Genomic DNA, 18776 nt, shown 5'->3' on the forward strand with positions numbered 1-18776 from the left:
ATTCAGTGGAGAAAGTATAGTTTTTTTCAACAAAGAGAGCTGGAAAAACTGGATGTCCACATGCAAAAGAATGAAGTCAGATCCGATCCTTCCCTTACTCTATATACAAAAATGAACTCAAAATGGATCAAAGATCTAAACAACTAAAGCTATAAAATCCTATAAGAGAATATACAAGACAATCTTTACAACACCAAATTTGGCAATGATTTCTTGATATGATACCAGAAAAAGCACAAGCAACAAAAAATAAACTGGACTTCATCAAAATTAAAAAACTTTTGTGTATCAAAGGACATTATTGAGGTGAAATGACAATCCACAGAATGAAAGAAAATATTTGCAAATCATATATCTGAAAAGGGATTAATATCCACAATATTTAAAGAACTCCTACAACTCAACAACACAAAAACACTGTGAGTGTACTTAACACCACTGAACTGTACACTTAAAAACAGTTAAAAGGGTAAATTTTTTGCTACTTCACCACAACATAAATAAGTAAATAAAAATTTAAAAGCTAAACTCATATTTCCTCTGAACCAACTCCCACTTTGGACTTCCTTTTGATCAGTCTCAAGCACTATTCTGCATATCTCACCTCTAACCCTAATCTTTAGACTTCTCCTAATTGCCTAAAGAATAAAGTTTAAATCCAAACTGGCTCACAATGTCTTCCAGATTACTCACATCTGCTCTTCATCTTCACTTCTTGTAACTGCCTGTGTGAACCTTCCACTCTCTAGCTAACTTTTCTGAACATACCTTCAACATTTTTATATCCATTTTCTTGATTACCCTGGCTTGAACAACACTCACTTTCTTTCTCTAATCTAAATTCCTTTCTTATTTCAGGTTCAACTAAGGTTCCACACCTCTTCCATAAAACCTTCCTAACTATGCAAGCTTCATCTGAATCCTTACAGCACATATAGCCTGTATTATTATCCTAGTAAACAGGTACTCTTGATAAATAACTTTTTATCCATAAAGGAATAACGGGGACTTCCCTGGTGGCGCAGTGGTTAAGAATCCGCCTGCCAATGCAGGGAACACGGGTTCGATCCCTGGTCTGGGAAGATCTCACATGCCGCGGAGCAACTAAACCTGTGAGCCACAACTACTGAGCCCGCGTGCGCCTAGAGCCAGTGCTCCGCAACAAGAAAAGCCACCGCAATGAGAACCCCACGCGCCACAATGAAGAGCAGCCCTGACTCGCTGCACCTAGAGAAAGCCCGCATGCAGCAACAAAGACCCAACACAGCCAAATATATATATTATTTATTTATTTATTTTAAAAAGAAATAACTGGGAATTCTAGGGAGACAGCAGTCTTAAGCCATCCTTGACTGCTGATCTCTCCTCTAGCTCCTTTATTCCTTGGTTCCCATGTCCACTTCTTGTTCCTGGAGATATAGCCATATTTCTCAGCCTCTCTTGCAGTTAAATGTGGCTATATGACTGAGTTCAACTAATGAAATGTGAATGAAAGAGATGCATGCTATTTAAGGGCCTGACCCATAAAAATCCTCAGCATGCTTTTTTTCTATGTTATATTTTTCCCTCTGGCTCGCAGAATGGAAACAACTCCCACAGAAGCCACATATGGAAAATGGCAGTCGTTGCTGGCCAAGGTCCTAAGAAACCACAAAGAGGAGGACTGTCCTGCAGAGCTACTCAGTTTGGCTGCTCAATACTATTTCATTAAGTATAATAAAGTTCTATTTGGTTGAGCCGTTATACTACCTACCCTAATACAGTAAGATAGTAATACAACTAAAAATAATAATAAAATTTAGAAACTGAAAAATAGACCTGCTTTCCACACACAGTCTGCAGTCTAGGATTGGTGTAAATGAAAGCCTGACCCGACCTGTTTAGGGTTCTATTTGTTTGTTGTTTGTTGCCTTGCTTGCTTTATAATAAAGCACTACGCATGATTACCAAAGCCTGGAAGGAGTTCTGCCACACTGCCAAAGTCAATTGGCTACCTGTGGGAGCCCAGCCAGCTAAACCAAGCATTTCTCACAGCATACTATCTCAAGCCACCTACAGGGTAGTTCTAAGAGTAGTATTAAAGATTTGCATTAAATTCTGTGTCCTACTAAAATTATACACATTCTACTCTGATGACCATGAAACACCTTTTTAAACAAATATGTACCACAATTAATTTTTTTTAATCACAAAAAACTAACAATTTAGAAACTATAAAACATTCCTCTAAGTCGAATATGGCATCATTCAGTAACAGAAATTAGAAATTGATAATTACTAAAATTGAGGAAACTTCATCTGAAAACCAAGACTGCTGCTAAAAAGTAAAATCCAAAGCCTTCCAGATACTTCTACAATTTTTTAAAAAATTGCAAATAGATGAACTAAACCATTACCTCAGAAAATAAATGTTAGAAAATATAAAGTCAAAATGCCAGGTTTTGGGCTTCCCTGGTGGCACAGTGGTTAAGAATCCACCTGCCAATGCAGGGGACATGGATTTGAGCCCTGGTCCAGGAAGATCCCACATGCTGTGGAACAACTAAGCCCATGTGCCACAACTACTGAAGCCCACACACCTAGAGCCCATGCTTCGCAACAAGAGAAGCCACTGCAATGAGAAGCTCGCACATCACAACGAAGAGTAGCCCCTGCTCACTGCAACTAGAGAAGGTCCACGCACAGCAACAACGACCCAATGCAGCCAAAAAAAAAAAAAAGTCAGGTTTTAAAGACCAATAGAATAGATAAACCCTAGTAAACATGAATGAGGAAACATGAGACATATTAGAAATGAGGAAAGAGTTATAAACATGGATACTGAGGAAAATAATTAGAAGAGAATATATAAATATTATAAATAAACATTGTGTCTATATATTTCTATATTATAAATAAAATATGTAGATATACATAACTCCTTGCCGATAAAATTGAAAAATATATTTCCTAGCAAAGAATAAACTGTCAAAAGTAACCTTAAAGGAGACAAAACTTCCTCAAAAAATTAAAAATAGAATTTACATACAATCCAACCATACCACTTCTGTGTATATATACAAAAGAATTGAAAGCAGAGTCTCAAAGAGATACCTGTATACCCATGTTCACAGCAGTATTATTTGTAATAGCTAAAAGGTGGAAGCAACCCAAAAGTCCAGGGACAAATGAAATTGGATAAACAAAATATAGTATATACATTCAATGGAATATTACTCAGCCTTAAAGAAAGGAAATTCTGACACATGTTACAAAGTGGATGAACCTTGAGGACATTATGCTAAGTGAAATAAGACAGCCACAAAAAGACAAACACTCTATATTTCCACTTATATGAGGTATCTAGAGTAGTCAAATTCATTGAGACAGAAAGTAGAATGGTGGCTGTCAGGGGCTAGCGGGAGGGGAATATGGGGAGTTACTGTTTCATAACAAAATGAACAACGGTTATTAAACTTCAGTGTGCACAAAAATCGCTTAGAGGGTTTGCTGAAAACAGGTTGCTAGCTGCACCCCAGCCCTAGAGCTTCTGTTTCAGCAGACCTAGAGCAGGGACCTAACAATTTGCATTTCTAAGAAGTTTCCAGGTGATGCAGATGCTGTTGCTCTTAAGACCACACTCTGAGAAGCACTGAACTAGACCTTGATCTCAATCTCTCTGTCTCATAAAAATTTTAAAAAGTAGACTAGAAGGATATATACCAACCCTTGACAGTGGCTGTTCCCAGGGAAAAAGGAAAGAAAATGGAATTAGTGGAATCAAAGGGGACTTGCACTTTATCTGGAATTAAAGGAGAATTTATGCAACTATTATTTGTTCACTTTTTAAAATCATATGTAAATAGAAAAAAGATAAGCAATATGTCATAATGTTAATATGAGTATGGGTCATTGTTATATTTGTTGTACACTTCAAATATTTCTGCCAAAAAAGATAATATAGTCAAAAGAAATGATGGTCTGGAAAAAACATTTACAACCAACTGAAAATAATGGATTACTGCTCCTAATAAACAAAAAGTCCCATTAAGCTCTACCCACCACCAGTCCCTCCCATCAGGAAACTTACACAAGCCTCTTAGAAAGCCTCATCCACCAGAGGGCAGACAGCAAAAGGAAGAAGAACTACAGTCTGACAGGCTGTGGAACAAAAACCACATTCACAGAAGGACAAGATGAAAAGGCAGAGGGCTATGTACCAGATGAAGGAACAAGATAAAACCCCAGAAAAACAGCTAAATGAAGTGGAGATAGGCAACCTTCCAGAAAAAGAATTCAGAATAATGATAGTGAAGATGATCCAGGACCTCGGAAAAACAATGGAGGCAAAGATCGAAAAGATGCAAGAAATGTTTAACAAACACCTAGAAGAATTAAAGAACAAAGAAAGAGAGATGAACAATACAATAACTGAAATAAAAAATACACTACAAGTAATCAATAGTAGAATAACTGTGGCAGAAGAACGGATAAGTGACCTGGAAGACAAAATGGTGGAATTCACTGCTGTGGAACAGGATACAGAAAAAAGAATGAAAAGAAATGAAGACAGCCTAAGAGACCTCTGGGACAACATTAAATGCAACAACATTCGCATTATAGGGGTCCAAGAAGGAGAAGAGAGACAGAAAGGACAAGAGAAAATATTTGAAGAGATTATAGTTGAAAACTTCCCTAACATGGGAAAGGAAAGAGCCACCCAAGTCCAGGAAGCACAACGAGTCCCATACAGGATAAACCCAAGTAGAAACACACCAAGACACATAGTAATCAAATTGGCAAAAATTAAAGACAAAGAAAAATTACTGAAAGCAGCAAGGGAAAAAGGACAAATAACATACAAGGGAACTCCCATAAAGTTAACAGCTGATTTCTCAGCAGAAACTCTACAAGCCAGAAGGGAGTGGCATGATATACTTCAAGTGATGAAAGGGAAGAACCTACAACCAAGACTACTCTACCCAGCAAGGATCTCATTCAGGTTTGATGGAGAAATCAAAAGCTTTACAGACATGCAAAAGCTAAGAGAATTCAGCACCACCAAACCAGCTGTACAATAAATGCTAAAGGAACTTCTCTAAGTGGGAAACATAACAGAAGAAAAGGACCTACAAAAACAAACCCAAAACAATTAAGAAAATGGTCATAGGAACATACATCTCAATAATTATCTTACACATGAATGGATTAAATGCTCCAACCAAAAGACACAGGAAGGCTCAATGGATACAAAAACAAGACCCAGTCCGCCTGTCAATGCAGGGGACACGGGTTCGTGCCCCGGTCCGGGAAGATCCCACATGCCGCAGAGAGGCTGGGCCCGTGAGCCATGGCCACTGAGCCTGCGCGTCCGGAGCCTGTGCTCCGCAATGGGAGAGGCCACAACAGTGAGAGGCCCGCGTACCGCAAAAAAAAAAAAAAAAAAAAAACAAGACCCATATATATGCTGTCTACAAGAGACCCACTTCAGATCTAGGGACACATACAGACTGAAAGTGAGGGGATCGAAAAAGATAATCCATGCAAATGGAAATCAAAAGAAAGCTGGAGTAGCAATACTCATATCAGATAAACTAGACTTTAAAATAAAGAATGTTACAAGACACAAGGAAGGACACTACATAATGATCAAGGGATCAATCCAAGAAGAAGATATAACAATTATAAACATATATGCCCCCAGCATCGGAGCACCTCAATACATAAGGCAACTGCTAACAGCTATAAAAGAGGAAATCGACACTAACACAGTAATAGTGGGGGACTTTAACACCTCACTTACACCAGTGGACAGATCATCCAAAATGAAAATAAATAAGGAAAACAGAAGCTTTAAATGACACAATAGACCAGATAGATTTAATTGATATTTATAGGATATTCCATCCCAAAACAGCAGATTACACTTTCTTCTCAAGTGCGCATGGAACATTCTCCAGGATAGATCACCTCTTGGGTCACAAATCAAGCCTCAGTAAATTTAAGAAAATTGAAATCATATCAAGCATCTTTTCTGACCACAACGTTAGGAGATTAGAAATGAATTACAGGGAAAAAAACGTAAAGAACACAAACATATGGAGGCTAAACAATATGTTAGTAAATAACCAAGGGATCACTGAAGAAATCAAAGAGGAAATCAAAAAATACCTAGAGAAAAATGACAATGAATACAAGATGATCCAAAACCTATGGGATGCAGCATAAGCAGTTCTAAGAGGGAAGTTTATAGCTATACAAGCCTACCTCAAGAAACAAGAAAAATCTCAAATAAACAATCTAACTTCACACCTAAAGGAAGTAGAGAAAGAAGAACAAACAAAATGCAAAGTTAGCAGAAGGAAAGAAATCATAAAGATCAGAGCAGAAATAAATGAAATAGAAACAAAGAAAACAAATGCAAAGATCAATAAAACTAAAAGCTGGTTCTTTGAGCAGATTAACAAAATTGATAAACCATTAGCCAGACTCATCAAGAAAAAGAGGGAGAGGACTCAAATCAATGAAATTAGAAATGAAAAAGGAGAAGTTACAACAGACACCACAGAAATACAAAGCATCCTAAGAGACTACTACAAGTAACTCTATGCCAATAAAGTGGACAACCTGGAAGAAATGGACAAATTCTTAGAAAGGTATAACCTTCCAAAACTGAACCAGGAAGAAACAGAAAAAATGAACACACCAGTCACAAGTAATGATATTGAAACTGTGATTAAAAATCTTCCAACAAACAGAAGTCCAGGACCAGATGGCTTCACAGGTGAATTATATCAAACATTTAGAGAAGAGCTAACACCCATCCTTCTCAAACTCTTCCCCAAAACTGCAGTGGAAGGAACACTCCCAAACTCATTCTATGAGGCCACCATCACGCTGATACCAAAACCAGACAAAGATACCACACACACACAAAAAATTACAGACCAATATCACTGATGAATATAGATGCAAAACTCTGCGACAAAATAGTAGCAAACAGAATCCAACAACGCATTAAAAGGATCATACACCATGATCAAGTGGGATTTATCCCAGGGGTGCAAAGATTCTTCAATACACACAAGGAGAAAAAGGAGAAGAACCATATGATCATCTCAGTAGATGCAGAGAAAGCTTTCGACAAAATTCAACACCATCTATGATAAAAACCCTCAAGAAAGTAGGAATATAGGGAACTTACCTCAACATAATAAAGGCCATATATGACAAACCCACAGTCAACATCGTCCTCAATGGTGAAAAACTGAAACCTTTCCACTAAGATCAGGAACAAGACAAGGTTGCCCACTCTCACCACTATTATTCAACATAGTTTTGGAAGTTTTAACCACAGCAATCAAAGGAGAAAAAGAAATAAAAGGAATCCAAATCGGAAAAGAAGTAAAGCTGTCACTGTTTGCAGATGACACACTATACATAGAGAATCCTAAAGATGCTACCAGAAAACTACTAGAGCTAATCAATGAATATGGTAAAGTTGCAGGATACAAAATTAATGCACAGAAATCTCTTGCATTCCTATACACTAGTGATGAAAAATCTGAAAGAGAAATTAAGGAAACACTCCCATTTACCACTGCAACAAAAATAATAAAATATCTAGGAATAAACCTACCTAAGGAACAAAAGATCTGTATGCAGAAAATTATAAGACACTGATGAAAGAAAGTAAAGATGATACAAACAGATGGAGAGATATACCATGTTCTTGTTTTTTTTTTTTTTTTTTTTTTTTTGGGGTACACCGGCCTCTCCTTGTTGTGGCCTCTCCCGTTGCGGAGCACAGGCTCCCAACGCGCAGGCTCAGCGGCCATGGCTCACGGGCCCAGCCGCCCCGCGGCATGTGGGATCTTCCCGGACTGGGGCACGAACCCGCGTCCCCTGCATCGGCAGGCCGACTCCCAACCACTGCGCCACCAGGGAAGCCCTATACCATGTTCTTGGATTGGAAGAATCAACATTGTGAAAATGACTATACTACCCAAAGCAATCTACAGATTCACTGCAATCCCTATCAAACTACCACTGGCATTTTTCACAGAACTAGACCAAAAATTTCACAATTTGTACGGAAATACAAAAGACCCCAAATAGCCAAAGCAATCTTGAGAAAAAAAAAAAATGGAGCTGGAGGAATCAGGCTCCCTGACTTCATACTATACTACAAAGCTACAGTAATCAAGACAGTATGGTGCTGGCACAAAAACAGAAATATAGATCAATGGAACAGGATAGAAAGCCCAGAGATAAACCCACGCACATATGGTCACCCTATCTTTGATAAAGGAGGCAAGAATATACAGTGGAGAGAAGACAGCCTCTTCAAAAAGTGATGCTGGGAAAACTGGACAGCTACATGTAAAAGAATAAAATTAGAACACTCCCTAACACCATATACAAAAATAAACTCAAAATGGATTAAAGACCTAAATGTAAGGCCAGACATGATCACACTCTTAGAGGAAAACATAGGCAGAACACTCTATGACATAAATCACAGCAAGATCCTTTTTGACCCACCTCTCAGAGAAATGGAAATAAAAACAAAAATAAAGAAATGGGATCTAATGAAACTTAAAAGCTTTTGCACAGCAAAGGAAACCATAAACAAGACAAAAAGACAACCCACAGAATGGGAGAAAATATTTGCAAATGACGCAACTGACAAAGGATTAATCCCCAAACTTTACAAGCAGCTCATGCAGCTCAATATTAAAGAAACGAACAACCCAATCCAAAAATGGGCAGAAGACCTAAATAGACATTTCTCCAAAGAACATATACAGATTGCCAACAAACACATGAAAGAATGCTCAACATCATTAATCATTAGAGAAATGCAAATCAAAACTACAATGAGGTATCACCTCACACCGGTCAGAATGGCCAACATCAAAAAATCTACAAACAGTAAATGCTGGAGAGGGTGTGGAGAAAAGGGAACCCTCATACACTGTTGGTGGGAATGTAAATTGATACTGCCACTATGGAGAACAGTATGGAGGTTCCTTAAAAAACAAAAACTAGAACTACCATACGACCCAGCAATCCCACTACTGGGCATATACCCTGAGAAAACCATAACTCAAAAAGAGTCATGTACCACAATGTTCACTGCAGCTCTATTTACAATAGCCAGGACATGGAAGCAACCTAAGTGTCCATCAACAGATGAACGGATAAAGAAGATGTGGCACATATATACAATGGAATATTACTCAGCCATAAAAAAACCCAAAATTGAGTTATTTGTAATGAGGTGGATGGACCTAGAGTCTGACATACAGAGTCAACTAAGTCAGAAAGAGAAAAACAAATACCGTATGCTAACACATATGCATGGAGTCTAAAAAACAAACAAAAAAATGGTCATGAAGAACCTAGGGGCAAGACGGGAATAAAGACGCAGACCTGCTAGAGAATGGACTTGAGGATATGGGGGGGGGAAGGGTAAGCTGGCACAAAGTGAGAGAGTGGCATGGACATATATACACTACCAAATGTAAAATAGATAGCTAGTGGGAAGCAGCCACATAGCACAGGGAGATTAGCTCGGTGCTTTGTGACCACCTAGAGGGGTGGGATAGGGAGGGTGGGAGGGAGGGAGACGCAAAAGGAAAGAGATGTGGATATACATGTATATGTGTAACTGATTCACTTTGTTATAAAGCAGTACCTAACACACCACTGTAAAGCACTTATACTCCAATAAGGATGTTAAAAAACAAACAAACAAAAAACTATGCTTAGGGACTTCCCTGGTGGCGCAGTGGCTAAGAATCCACCTGACAATGCAGGGGACACAGGTCGAGCCCTGGTCCGGGAAGATCCCACATGCCGCGGAGCAACTAAGCCCATGCACCGCAACTGTTGAGCCTGTGCTCTAGAGCCCACGAGCCACAACTACTGAGCCTGCATGCCGCAACTACTGAAGCCCGTGCACCTAGAGCCCGTGTTCCGCAACAAGAGAAGCCATCGCAATGAGAAGCCCACACACCGTAACGAAGAGTAGCCCCCGCTCACCGCAACTAGAGAAAGCCCGCGTGCAGGAACAAAGACCCAACGCAGCCAAATAAATAAATTAAATAAATAAATAAATTTATAAAAAACTATGTTTAATACTGTCCTTTCTGGTAAAAGAATGCAACTACAGGATTATTTTAAGTCTTTAATCAATGACTGTTATCACTGATATCATATTTTTCCTCCAAGTAAATCTACGTCCAAGTATGTCTCTACTAAGGACAGGAAACAAAAAAACCTACAATGATGCAACTAGAAATGGTCACCTGAAATATCATGCTTACAGAATGCTAAGCTTAAAGTAATATACACCTTGAGTAAAATAAATTGCTTCATGGGAATTCCCTGGTGGTCCAGTGGTTAGGACTCGGTGCTTTCACTGCCGGGCCTGGATTCGACCCCGGTTGGGGAACTAAGATCCTGCAGGCCGCACAGTGTGGCCAAATTTAAAAAAAAAACAAAATAACAAAAACCGCTTCACACCTGGACATGATGCAAACAACTTTGCCCTCCTCACCTTATTCATGTTGTTTTCATCAACCACATCCTTGGATATATCCTGGATTATTTCTGGACACAAGATAAGGAGAATGATTTGTAGTGGCCAAACTGCTGCTTTACGCTTGGTGCTTTCAGCAAAACCATCCACTAGGTCAAAGAGTTTTTCTGCACACTCTACGTGAAAAATATAAATATTAAATGATATAATTAGATGAGAAGAAAATCTCTGGCATTAAATTAAAAGCTGGTGCTATCCAAAAACCCAAAGGCCACATTTTTAAAAGATAAACTTGGAAGTTCACTTAACTCAGCAAATTCATTCAATTCAAGCAATGTTATATGGTCTATGTATTAGAAGAGGTTATATTGTCTATGTATTAGAACAGCTATCTTGATCCATCCTAGAAAAGTCCAAATTTTAGAATAGCCAGACTTGTACTTAGTCTCAATGTGCAGGGCCTTATGCAAAGTGTGATGTATCCAAGAAACGAAGACTGAATAGCTTCTCAAAGGGAATTACCAAAGCTCTCCAGGAGTCTATTCTCCTTCTTGCAGTTGTGTCTTGAGAATTCCAAGTGGGGATATTCCTACTTTACACACATCTCTCTAAATACAAACTAAAGCCTCAGAGCACACACAGAAAAACGGTGCCTCTCTACACCAAAGAGCCATCAGTATCCAATCTACAACTCTAATTAAAGATCAAAGCTTCATTTCAAACTTCCTTATCCATTTGCTCAAAGGAAAAGGGTTGAGGCTAATTTAGAAATATAAGAAAAAAATAATATTTCCTATTTGACACAAGTTGAAAAGATTAAAAGCACCATAATCACAAAAACAACTTGGAAAATGATAGGTTCTTACCTCATAAGTAAGAGTTTAAAAGACAAAAACAAACAAACAAAAAAAACCAATCTTATCCTTACCAGCCATATCAGTCTGTGGAATCTGGTATAACTTTGTAAATTCATCTGGATAATTTTCTACCCAGTTCCAAAATGCCTACAAATAACAAAACATATTTTTTATGTCATATTTTCTTAATATAGTAAATAAAATAACATATGCCTCCAATTATATCACAAAATTCCAATTTCCTTCGGAAGAATATTGCAATGCAGTCTTCCTAAAAATTCATGTGAAATTACCACTCAAGTCACAACTCCTTGATTCAAAATACTGAAGACAGCAACACTTATAACCAAAAATTAACAAAACTTTAATATCAAAGAGGTTATTACTTACTTTTTCCAGGCTATTTATAACCGCTAATTGTGCAACTTTCCTTAGGGCTTTAAATTTAAATGCTGTTTCTGGAGAAGAAAAAAAAAAAGTTTTACAATTAACTCTAGTTTAATTAGTTAACACAAATACAACTCAGAGCTACTGGTAAAAATAACTTTCCTTTTATATACAAACTGTTGCTCCAGTATTATTTATAAGCAATGTAAAGGTAAAGATAATCAGTATAAGCCAAAACCTCACTGGTTATGTCCACTAAAGACCAAACTGAACCTTGAACTTCAAAGGTTGTTGTGAATTTTTTCCTTTGTTTTGTTTCTAATAATAACTACATTTTTAAAAAATGGATAAAATACACGGTCAATGTAGAAAATTCAAAAAATACACAGCAATCTAAGGGAAATTTAAAACATTATCTATGATTCTACCATTCAGAGACAATCACAGTTAACAGTTCGGTGAATTTTCTCCCTTCCCTTTTCCTATGCATGTATAAGACAAATACATTTACCATAACTGAACAAAACCTGTTCGTATCAAACCTGTTCTTTACATTTCACATCATATCCCCAACTTTTTCCATATCATTAAAAATTCCTCATACATATATTTGATGGCTCTATATACAATAATAACTATTACTTGAACAATTACAACATGCCAGGTATTTTCAATCTAATATATTTAATTCTTTCAAAATCTTAATGCTTTCAGGTATTACAGATGAGCCAACTGTGTTTCTGAGGTTACAGATCTAATAAATGATTGAATTGGGCTTCAAAGCCATAGTCTTTTCAGTATACTTTGATGTCTTTCAGAATATTTAAGTCACTGTATTAAGTCACTGGTTATTTAAATATTTTCCAATTGTTGCATATTTATTTCCAATACTGCACTATTATAAGTAACATTAATACTTTTATATCCAAGTCTTTTCCACATTCCGATTATTTCTTTAAGGCACATAAATACCTAGAAAAAGAACTGTCCAAAGAGATGAATATTTTTAAGGCTCTTGATAAATATTGCCAACCTGATTTTCAGAAGCGTTGGGCCAAAGGCCACTCCCACCAAGCAGCATATGAATGTGCCCTTATCACATCCTTGCCATCATTAAATGTGTTCATTTCTTTTATTCTGCTAATTTGATTGTTCAAAGCAGTAGAATGCATTTTTAAAATAAGACTAAACATTTCTCCATATAAATATATTAGATATTTTAATTTCCTTTTCTATAAATGTATTGTCCACATTTATAAAAAGATTTATATCTGGAAAAGATGACCCTTCTATAAACTATATTACTGGTAACAGTCTCTTGGCAGAGAACTCCCCATATGGACTTTTAATGAAGGGATGCAGGTACTTAATACAATTACATAAATATCTTTATAAGATAGAGATGAGTCTACAAGTTATAAAATTGTCTAAATAATCCTTTAAAAGTCACTTTTTTTCCTGGACTTGGAAATGAGCAGCTTGCTCTCAAAGTCAGTTTTAAAACATACCCTTCCAACCTTCTTTGCTCTTGCTCTCCTCTGACTTCCAAACAATAGCATTACACTTTACAGTGCTCTTGAGTCTTTTTGCCTTCCTATGTTCATCAACTTTACCTTTATGACACTTTAAATGTGTTATACACAGTAGTCTATTCTCAATTCCAATTCCAATTCCATAAATATTTTATTACTCCAGCTCTACAAGTTTCTGACTGGATACCCTACCAATACCTCAAACTCAATAGATCTAAAACTCAATTTATCATTTTCCTGGCCACCTTCTTCTCTGCTTTAACCAGCTTGCTCTGTAACACTTGGTGATACTTCCCTTTAACATCACATACCTAAATTAATCACCAAAAGCTATGCAATGTATTCTGCTTCCTAAATACCATATCTAATTGGTCCCCACCCTACCCCATTCCATCCAGACCTCCACTATCATTTCTACCTCACGTTACTATACAACCAAGTCCCAGAAGTTCATTTAATTTTCTATCAAATCATCCTGCGAATTTCAAGCAAAGTGGCATATCTAAAATAAAATACTGATCAAGGTAATTTCCACCCAAAAGCCTCTGCATCACTTCCCATGGCCACTAAAATAAAGCCTAATAGCCCATAAGCAAAACAGTACAGCAGTTAGGTACTTTGGTTCTAGAGACACACAGATGTGACCCTGCCACTCAATAGCTGTATGACCTTGTAAGTGTTACTTAAGCCTCAGTTTCCTCATCAATATAGGGGATGATAATAATAATATCTGTTTCACAGGGTTCCTGTGAGTACTGATGAGAAAAAGCATGTGAAGTGCACAGCGTGACATCTGGCATATACTGAAAATGCAACAAATGTTACTATGTTTTTATTAATATGATCTGACCTACTCTTGTACCTCTCTATATCTTGCTCTTTTCCTCTTAACATCTCCCACCCCCAAACCCATACATACTTAATCTCTCACTTTATGCTCACTCTATTTAGCTTTGTCACATTGCTTTGCAAATAATCTGATAATATATTTGTCTCATAAATCAGGCCATGAGCTCCAAAGGGAGAGATTCAATACTTTATTAATCTTTGTAAGCCCGGCACTTAGCATGGTTCCTTACATACAGTTTCCCAACAAAAGCTGCTGAATCGAATTTAAAACACATCACTACTTTTACTATTCCATATTACAGGAAGTTTCCATTCCTTTCACCATTATTATTATCATGTAGAACCATCTTTTGCTGGTCTATCTAATATTAGCTTTATATTTCACATTTATCAGTATAAACTCTAAATTTATGATCATAAGGAAGCTGCATTCAATGGGGATAACTTACCACAATAAAAAGAAAGTAATTTATCCACACACTTAGTTTCTCTCATTTGTGCATGGAGAACCATCTCAATTAATTATTATGGATTAAACATTTCTAAGAAAACTGATCTTTTAAACAAACAAACAAAATCCACAGGCACCCTGGACTAGATTTCCCAAATGTCACTGAACAGTTATGAAAAAAAAAAAAAAATCACAAAACCCCACTTACATTTCTTAAATATTATACAAAGATTAAATCTCTAAATATTACCATTCACTTCCTTAACTTTTCAATGTTTAATGATAAATATTAAAATCTTGAAATTTCAACTACTTGAGTGGTAGTTTATTATAATCTAAAATAATTGCTGCCCACTTGTCCATATCTTGACATAATCGCTAAAATGATCCATTTTTCCTTTATTAAAGTTACTAAAAAGTGATTTAACTGTTGCTTGGTTTTATAATGGTAACGATCTAAAATCACAAATTCTGAACAAGGTAATATAGCTGGAACACAGCCTTATAGTATTCATCTATATAGGTACAGGCTTTTTACATCTCTGGTGAATAGTTGTTGAGTTTAAAGCAAATGTTAAGAAAACTAAACATGGTATTTTGAAAACTACACACTGTAGAACTGTTGAGGTTTTCAAAGTTAGTATAACTAAATTTCCTTTTAGGTCAGACATTAAAAAACATTATTGACAATTCCTATATCAATATACAAAGTAAAATAAAAATGAGTGTGAATCATATACTATAAGGTTCCACATTTAAATTAGCCAGGATCCAATATTACATAAAATTAAAATACAATTTTTGTGAAATGAATTTAGGTATTTATACTCAGTTTATTAATAATACTCAATGATATTTGATTTATATTAACACATTCCTGCTTACCACAAAAATTCTCTCAATTCCTTCTGATAGTTTATTTCAATCAACATAATCATAGAAAGCACTTTCCAAAGCTTTAAAAACACACATTTTAGGCATTATAACATTCCCATGTGTGACTACTATTGACATGTTCTACAAGGAAGCAAAACTAAGCACTGAAAGAGTAAAAGACTTTGTAATGCTATGAAGTCAGTCAGTAAGTCAATAACAGAATTGAAAACAGAATGTCAGAAATGAGATTCCTGACTCAATTTCTCCTCTCACCATAAGACCACAATCTTCTGGTTCCATCTGCAATGAAACTTTTATATCCTGCTAAGCTATCTGCTTTTAGCACTACCAATAGCTAAACAAATAACTTCTATAACCTACTCGCTACCCTCAAGAGGTGAAATTCTAGAAAAATTAAATAACAGCATCCTCACATTCTCTTTATTAAAAGCAAAAATTGTAGTTGAACAAAACTTTCCATTGTCAAGACTTAAGATACTAATTTTTGCTAATGTATTGTTTTCAAAGGTTCAAAAATTACTGAACCATAAAGTATTACTGTCCATTTCTCAAGGACATTTGTACTATAAAATCCACTTTGATGTTCTAGCTCAACACAATTAGTATAATTAGTACATTCAACACACTGGTTTTTCACCCACAGTGATTAATTTCAGATATATCATACATTTAAACTTACCCTTCAGGAGTCGTTTTAATTTTGCACAATCCACATTGATATACTGTAACAATTCTATATCATGAACATCAACATTGTCTTCTGAACAAACAGTCAATTCCTGTAACCTGAAAAGTAAAAACCAAAAATAATTTATCAACTGAAGTCTTAGGATAGTCTGAAATTCTGAATTCAACAGACTCTTCTCACCCTAATGATGAGTTTATAAGAGAAAATACACATATAAAAATAAGAGAATAATTTTTTTATGAAAATCTAAAGGAACATAACTAATTCAGGGGCTGTGACAAAAGAAACCGTGATAATCCAGTAAACTTCACAATGTATATCAAATCACCATGTTGTAAAATATACAGAATTTAATATACAGAATTTTTATTAAAAAAAAATCACAGCATGCTGATAACTGCTGAAGCACAGTAAGAGATGGTATTTGAAATACTTTCTCTCTGCTATGTGTATTTTAAATTTTTTTCTATAATATAAAATTCAAATTTCAAGTTAAAAAAAGATAAATTTTATTAACCTCTATTCACATCAACTAGACTTCAGAAACATGAATGACATTTTATCTACATTCACAGGATACATTTACTTTGTATTAAAAAAAATGAGTAAGCCTTTATGCACTGCGCTTTTCAGTCTGTACGAGCGCTTACGTGATTATTTAACTAGTGTCCCTCTCTCACAGAACTTAAGCTTGTAATGACAATAATCTTTCTAAACCCCAAATTTCCCTCTTATTAAATATGAAGTTACCAAAAATGTAGAAAAATTTAGCACTTAACAAAAATATAAAAATATATATATATAGATGTTTAAACTGCTAAGAAATTCACTTAAGCTTAATAAATAAAAGAGGTTAAAGTTTTCTTCTTTTTTTTTCACTAACAACCACAGAGGTCAGCTTTTCAAAGTTGGTACTGCTAATCTACTGTTGTGTGCTTCCTAATGAAGCTTGCTTATTTCAATTAATAGATATCAAAAATGTAAGCAATAGAATGAAATTACTAATTTTCATAAATGCAGAGAGAGATGTGTGAAAAAGCACAAATAGTACATGACCTTATTCAAAATATTAGCTCAAAGTATAACCATTTCAGTATAATTTAAAATTGACATTAATCATCACACTAAACCTTCAGCTGCTAAAAATGAAATCAATGCTATTTCTTCCTTCTCAAATTCCTCTTTCACTCACTTTAGCCCACAGACGTATAGCTGACATTAAAATTATTCTAAGCACTTACACTAATGTTCTTCTTATCATCAAGGTGAGAAAAGCTTAGCAGTTCACACTGGGAATGAGAAGGTCCTCAAAACTGATTTACATGCTACAAATTCCACAGCTGCTGCAAAGAGCCTAAAAATATGGAATATGACTCCTTAAGAAACACAACTTAATAAATCAGCAACACCAACTTTTGAAAAGCTAACTCTTGTGGTTGTTTGTGAGTGGTTGTGGTTGTTTTATAGTCCAGTTTTTACCACAAGGAAGGAACATTCTGTGAATTTATAAGGCAGAGAAATCAAATAAAGCGTATTCTTGGCAAAAGAAATGAAGTGGAAAACCTATAACTAAAACATCTAGAAAAACTAGGTAAACTGAACAACAACAAAAAGATATTTTAAATGTACAGAAATAAAGCAAAACAAACACTAAGTACCCACCCAAGTCCAGAAATGGAAAGGAAACTGAAAACCAGAGATGGTTTTGAAGGCATGATCTAGCCAACAAAAGAAGGGTGAGAGTCAGATTTTTTTTCTCTCCTTAACCTAGGGGTCTGGGGCTAAAAACATCCACACGGGACTGGATACAAAGTCCTGTACCCTCATAATGCAGAGAGTAGAACCAGGGACCTGCATAAAACATGGCTAGAAAGAGCTACGCACTTCCTTAAAAAAAGAAAGAGACACTGAGAGACAGAGACATAGAGAAAAGAGAGGGAGGGGGGAAAATCTACCAGCACAGGAAGTCTGTCTGCTCTGCCTAAGCTTTGGGTAGGGGAAAAAATCACCCAGGGCTGTCACCTTACAAGGGTTTGAGGCCCACGTTTGTACTACCCATACAATTTGGGGCTGAGAAATTAACAAAAATATAGGTCCAGAACTGGGCACTTGGCAAAAGCAAATGCAAAACCATCACTAGGATACTCCCACAGTCCCAGGCTACAAGAGATTCCCAAAGAAAATACAGACTGCACTAAAGATAAATTTGCAATCAAAGGTTTACAAAACAGAGAGAAAAAATTCACTGTGAATGACAGTTGGCACACACAAACAAACGAGATTATTTAACAGTCTTAAAGAGAATATATAATAAGTATGTTTTAAATAATTAGACATATAAGAAGAAATTTTAAACTATTAAAAACAGTAAGAAACCATTTTTTAAAAACAGCAGATTTGTAAAAGAATCAAACAGAACTTTCAAAGTCATTGAGTCTTCTGCTTCTGGTATATGTCAAATTAGGTATTTTTCAGGACCCTCCAACTACAAAACAATTAGATCCAGCGCATTGTATAATAATTTTGTGGAGAAAGCAGCTAATGCTCTACATAAAAGAGTACTATGAGCCACAGAACATGGTATACTTCA

At 35.9% G+C, this 18776-nt stretch overlaps 1 protein-coding gene across 2 annotated transcripts in view; it reads right to left on the minus strand.

Moving 5' to 3' along the window:
• Positions 1-18776, minus strand: part of NF1 (neurofibromin 1) — a 250014-nt gene that overhangs the window by 166341 nt on the left and 64897 nt on the right. For both annotated transcript variants that reach the window (XM_065897305.1, XM_065897304.1), the window contains exons 5-8: positions 16178-16284; positions 11773-11840; positions 11454-11529; positions 10544-10701 (exon numbers count right to left, since the gene is read on the minus strand). In XM_065897305.1, the coding sequence (XP_065753377.1) occupies positions 10544-10701; positions 11454-11529; positions 11773-11840; positions 16178-16284 (409 nt within the window). The remainder of the gene's footprint in view (positions 1-10543; positions 10702-11453; positions 11530-11772; positions 11841-16177; positions 16285-18776) is intronic.

Source organism: Phocoena phocoena, chromosome 19 (assembly GCF_963924675.1).
Source record: "Phocoena phocoena chromosome 19, mPhoPho1.1, whole genome shotgun sequence".
Classification (NCBI taxonomy): Eukaryota; Metazoa; Chordata; class Mammalia; order Artiodactyla; family Phocoenidae; genus Phocoena; species Phocoena phocoena.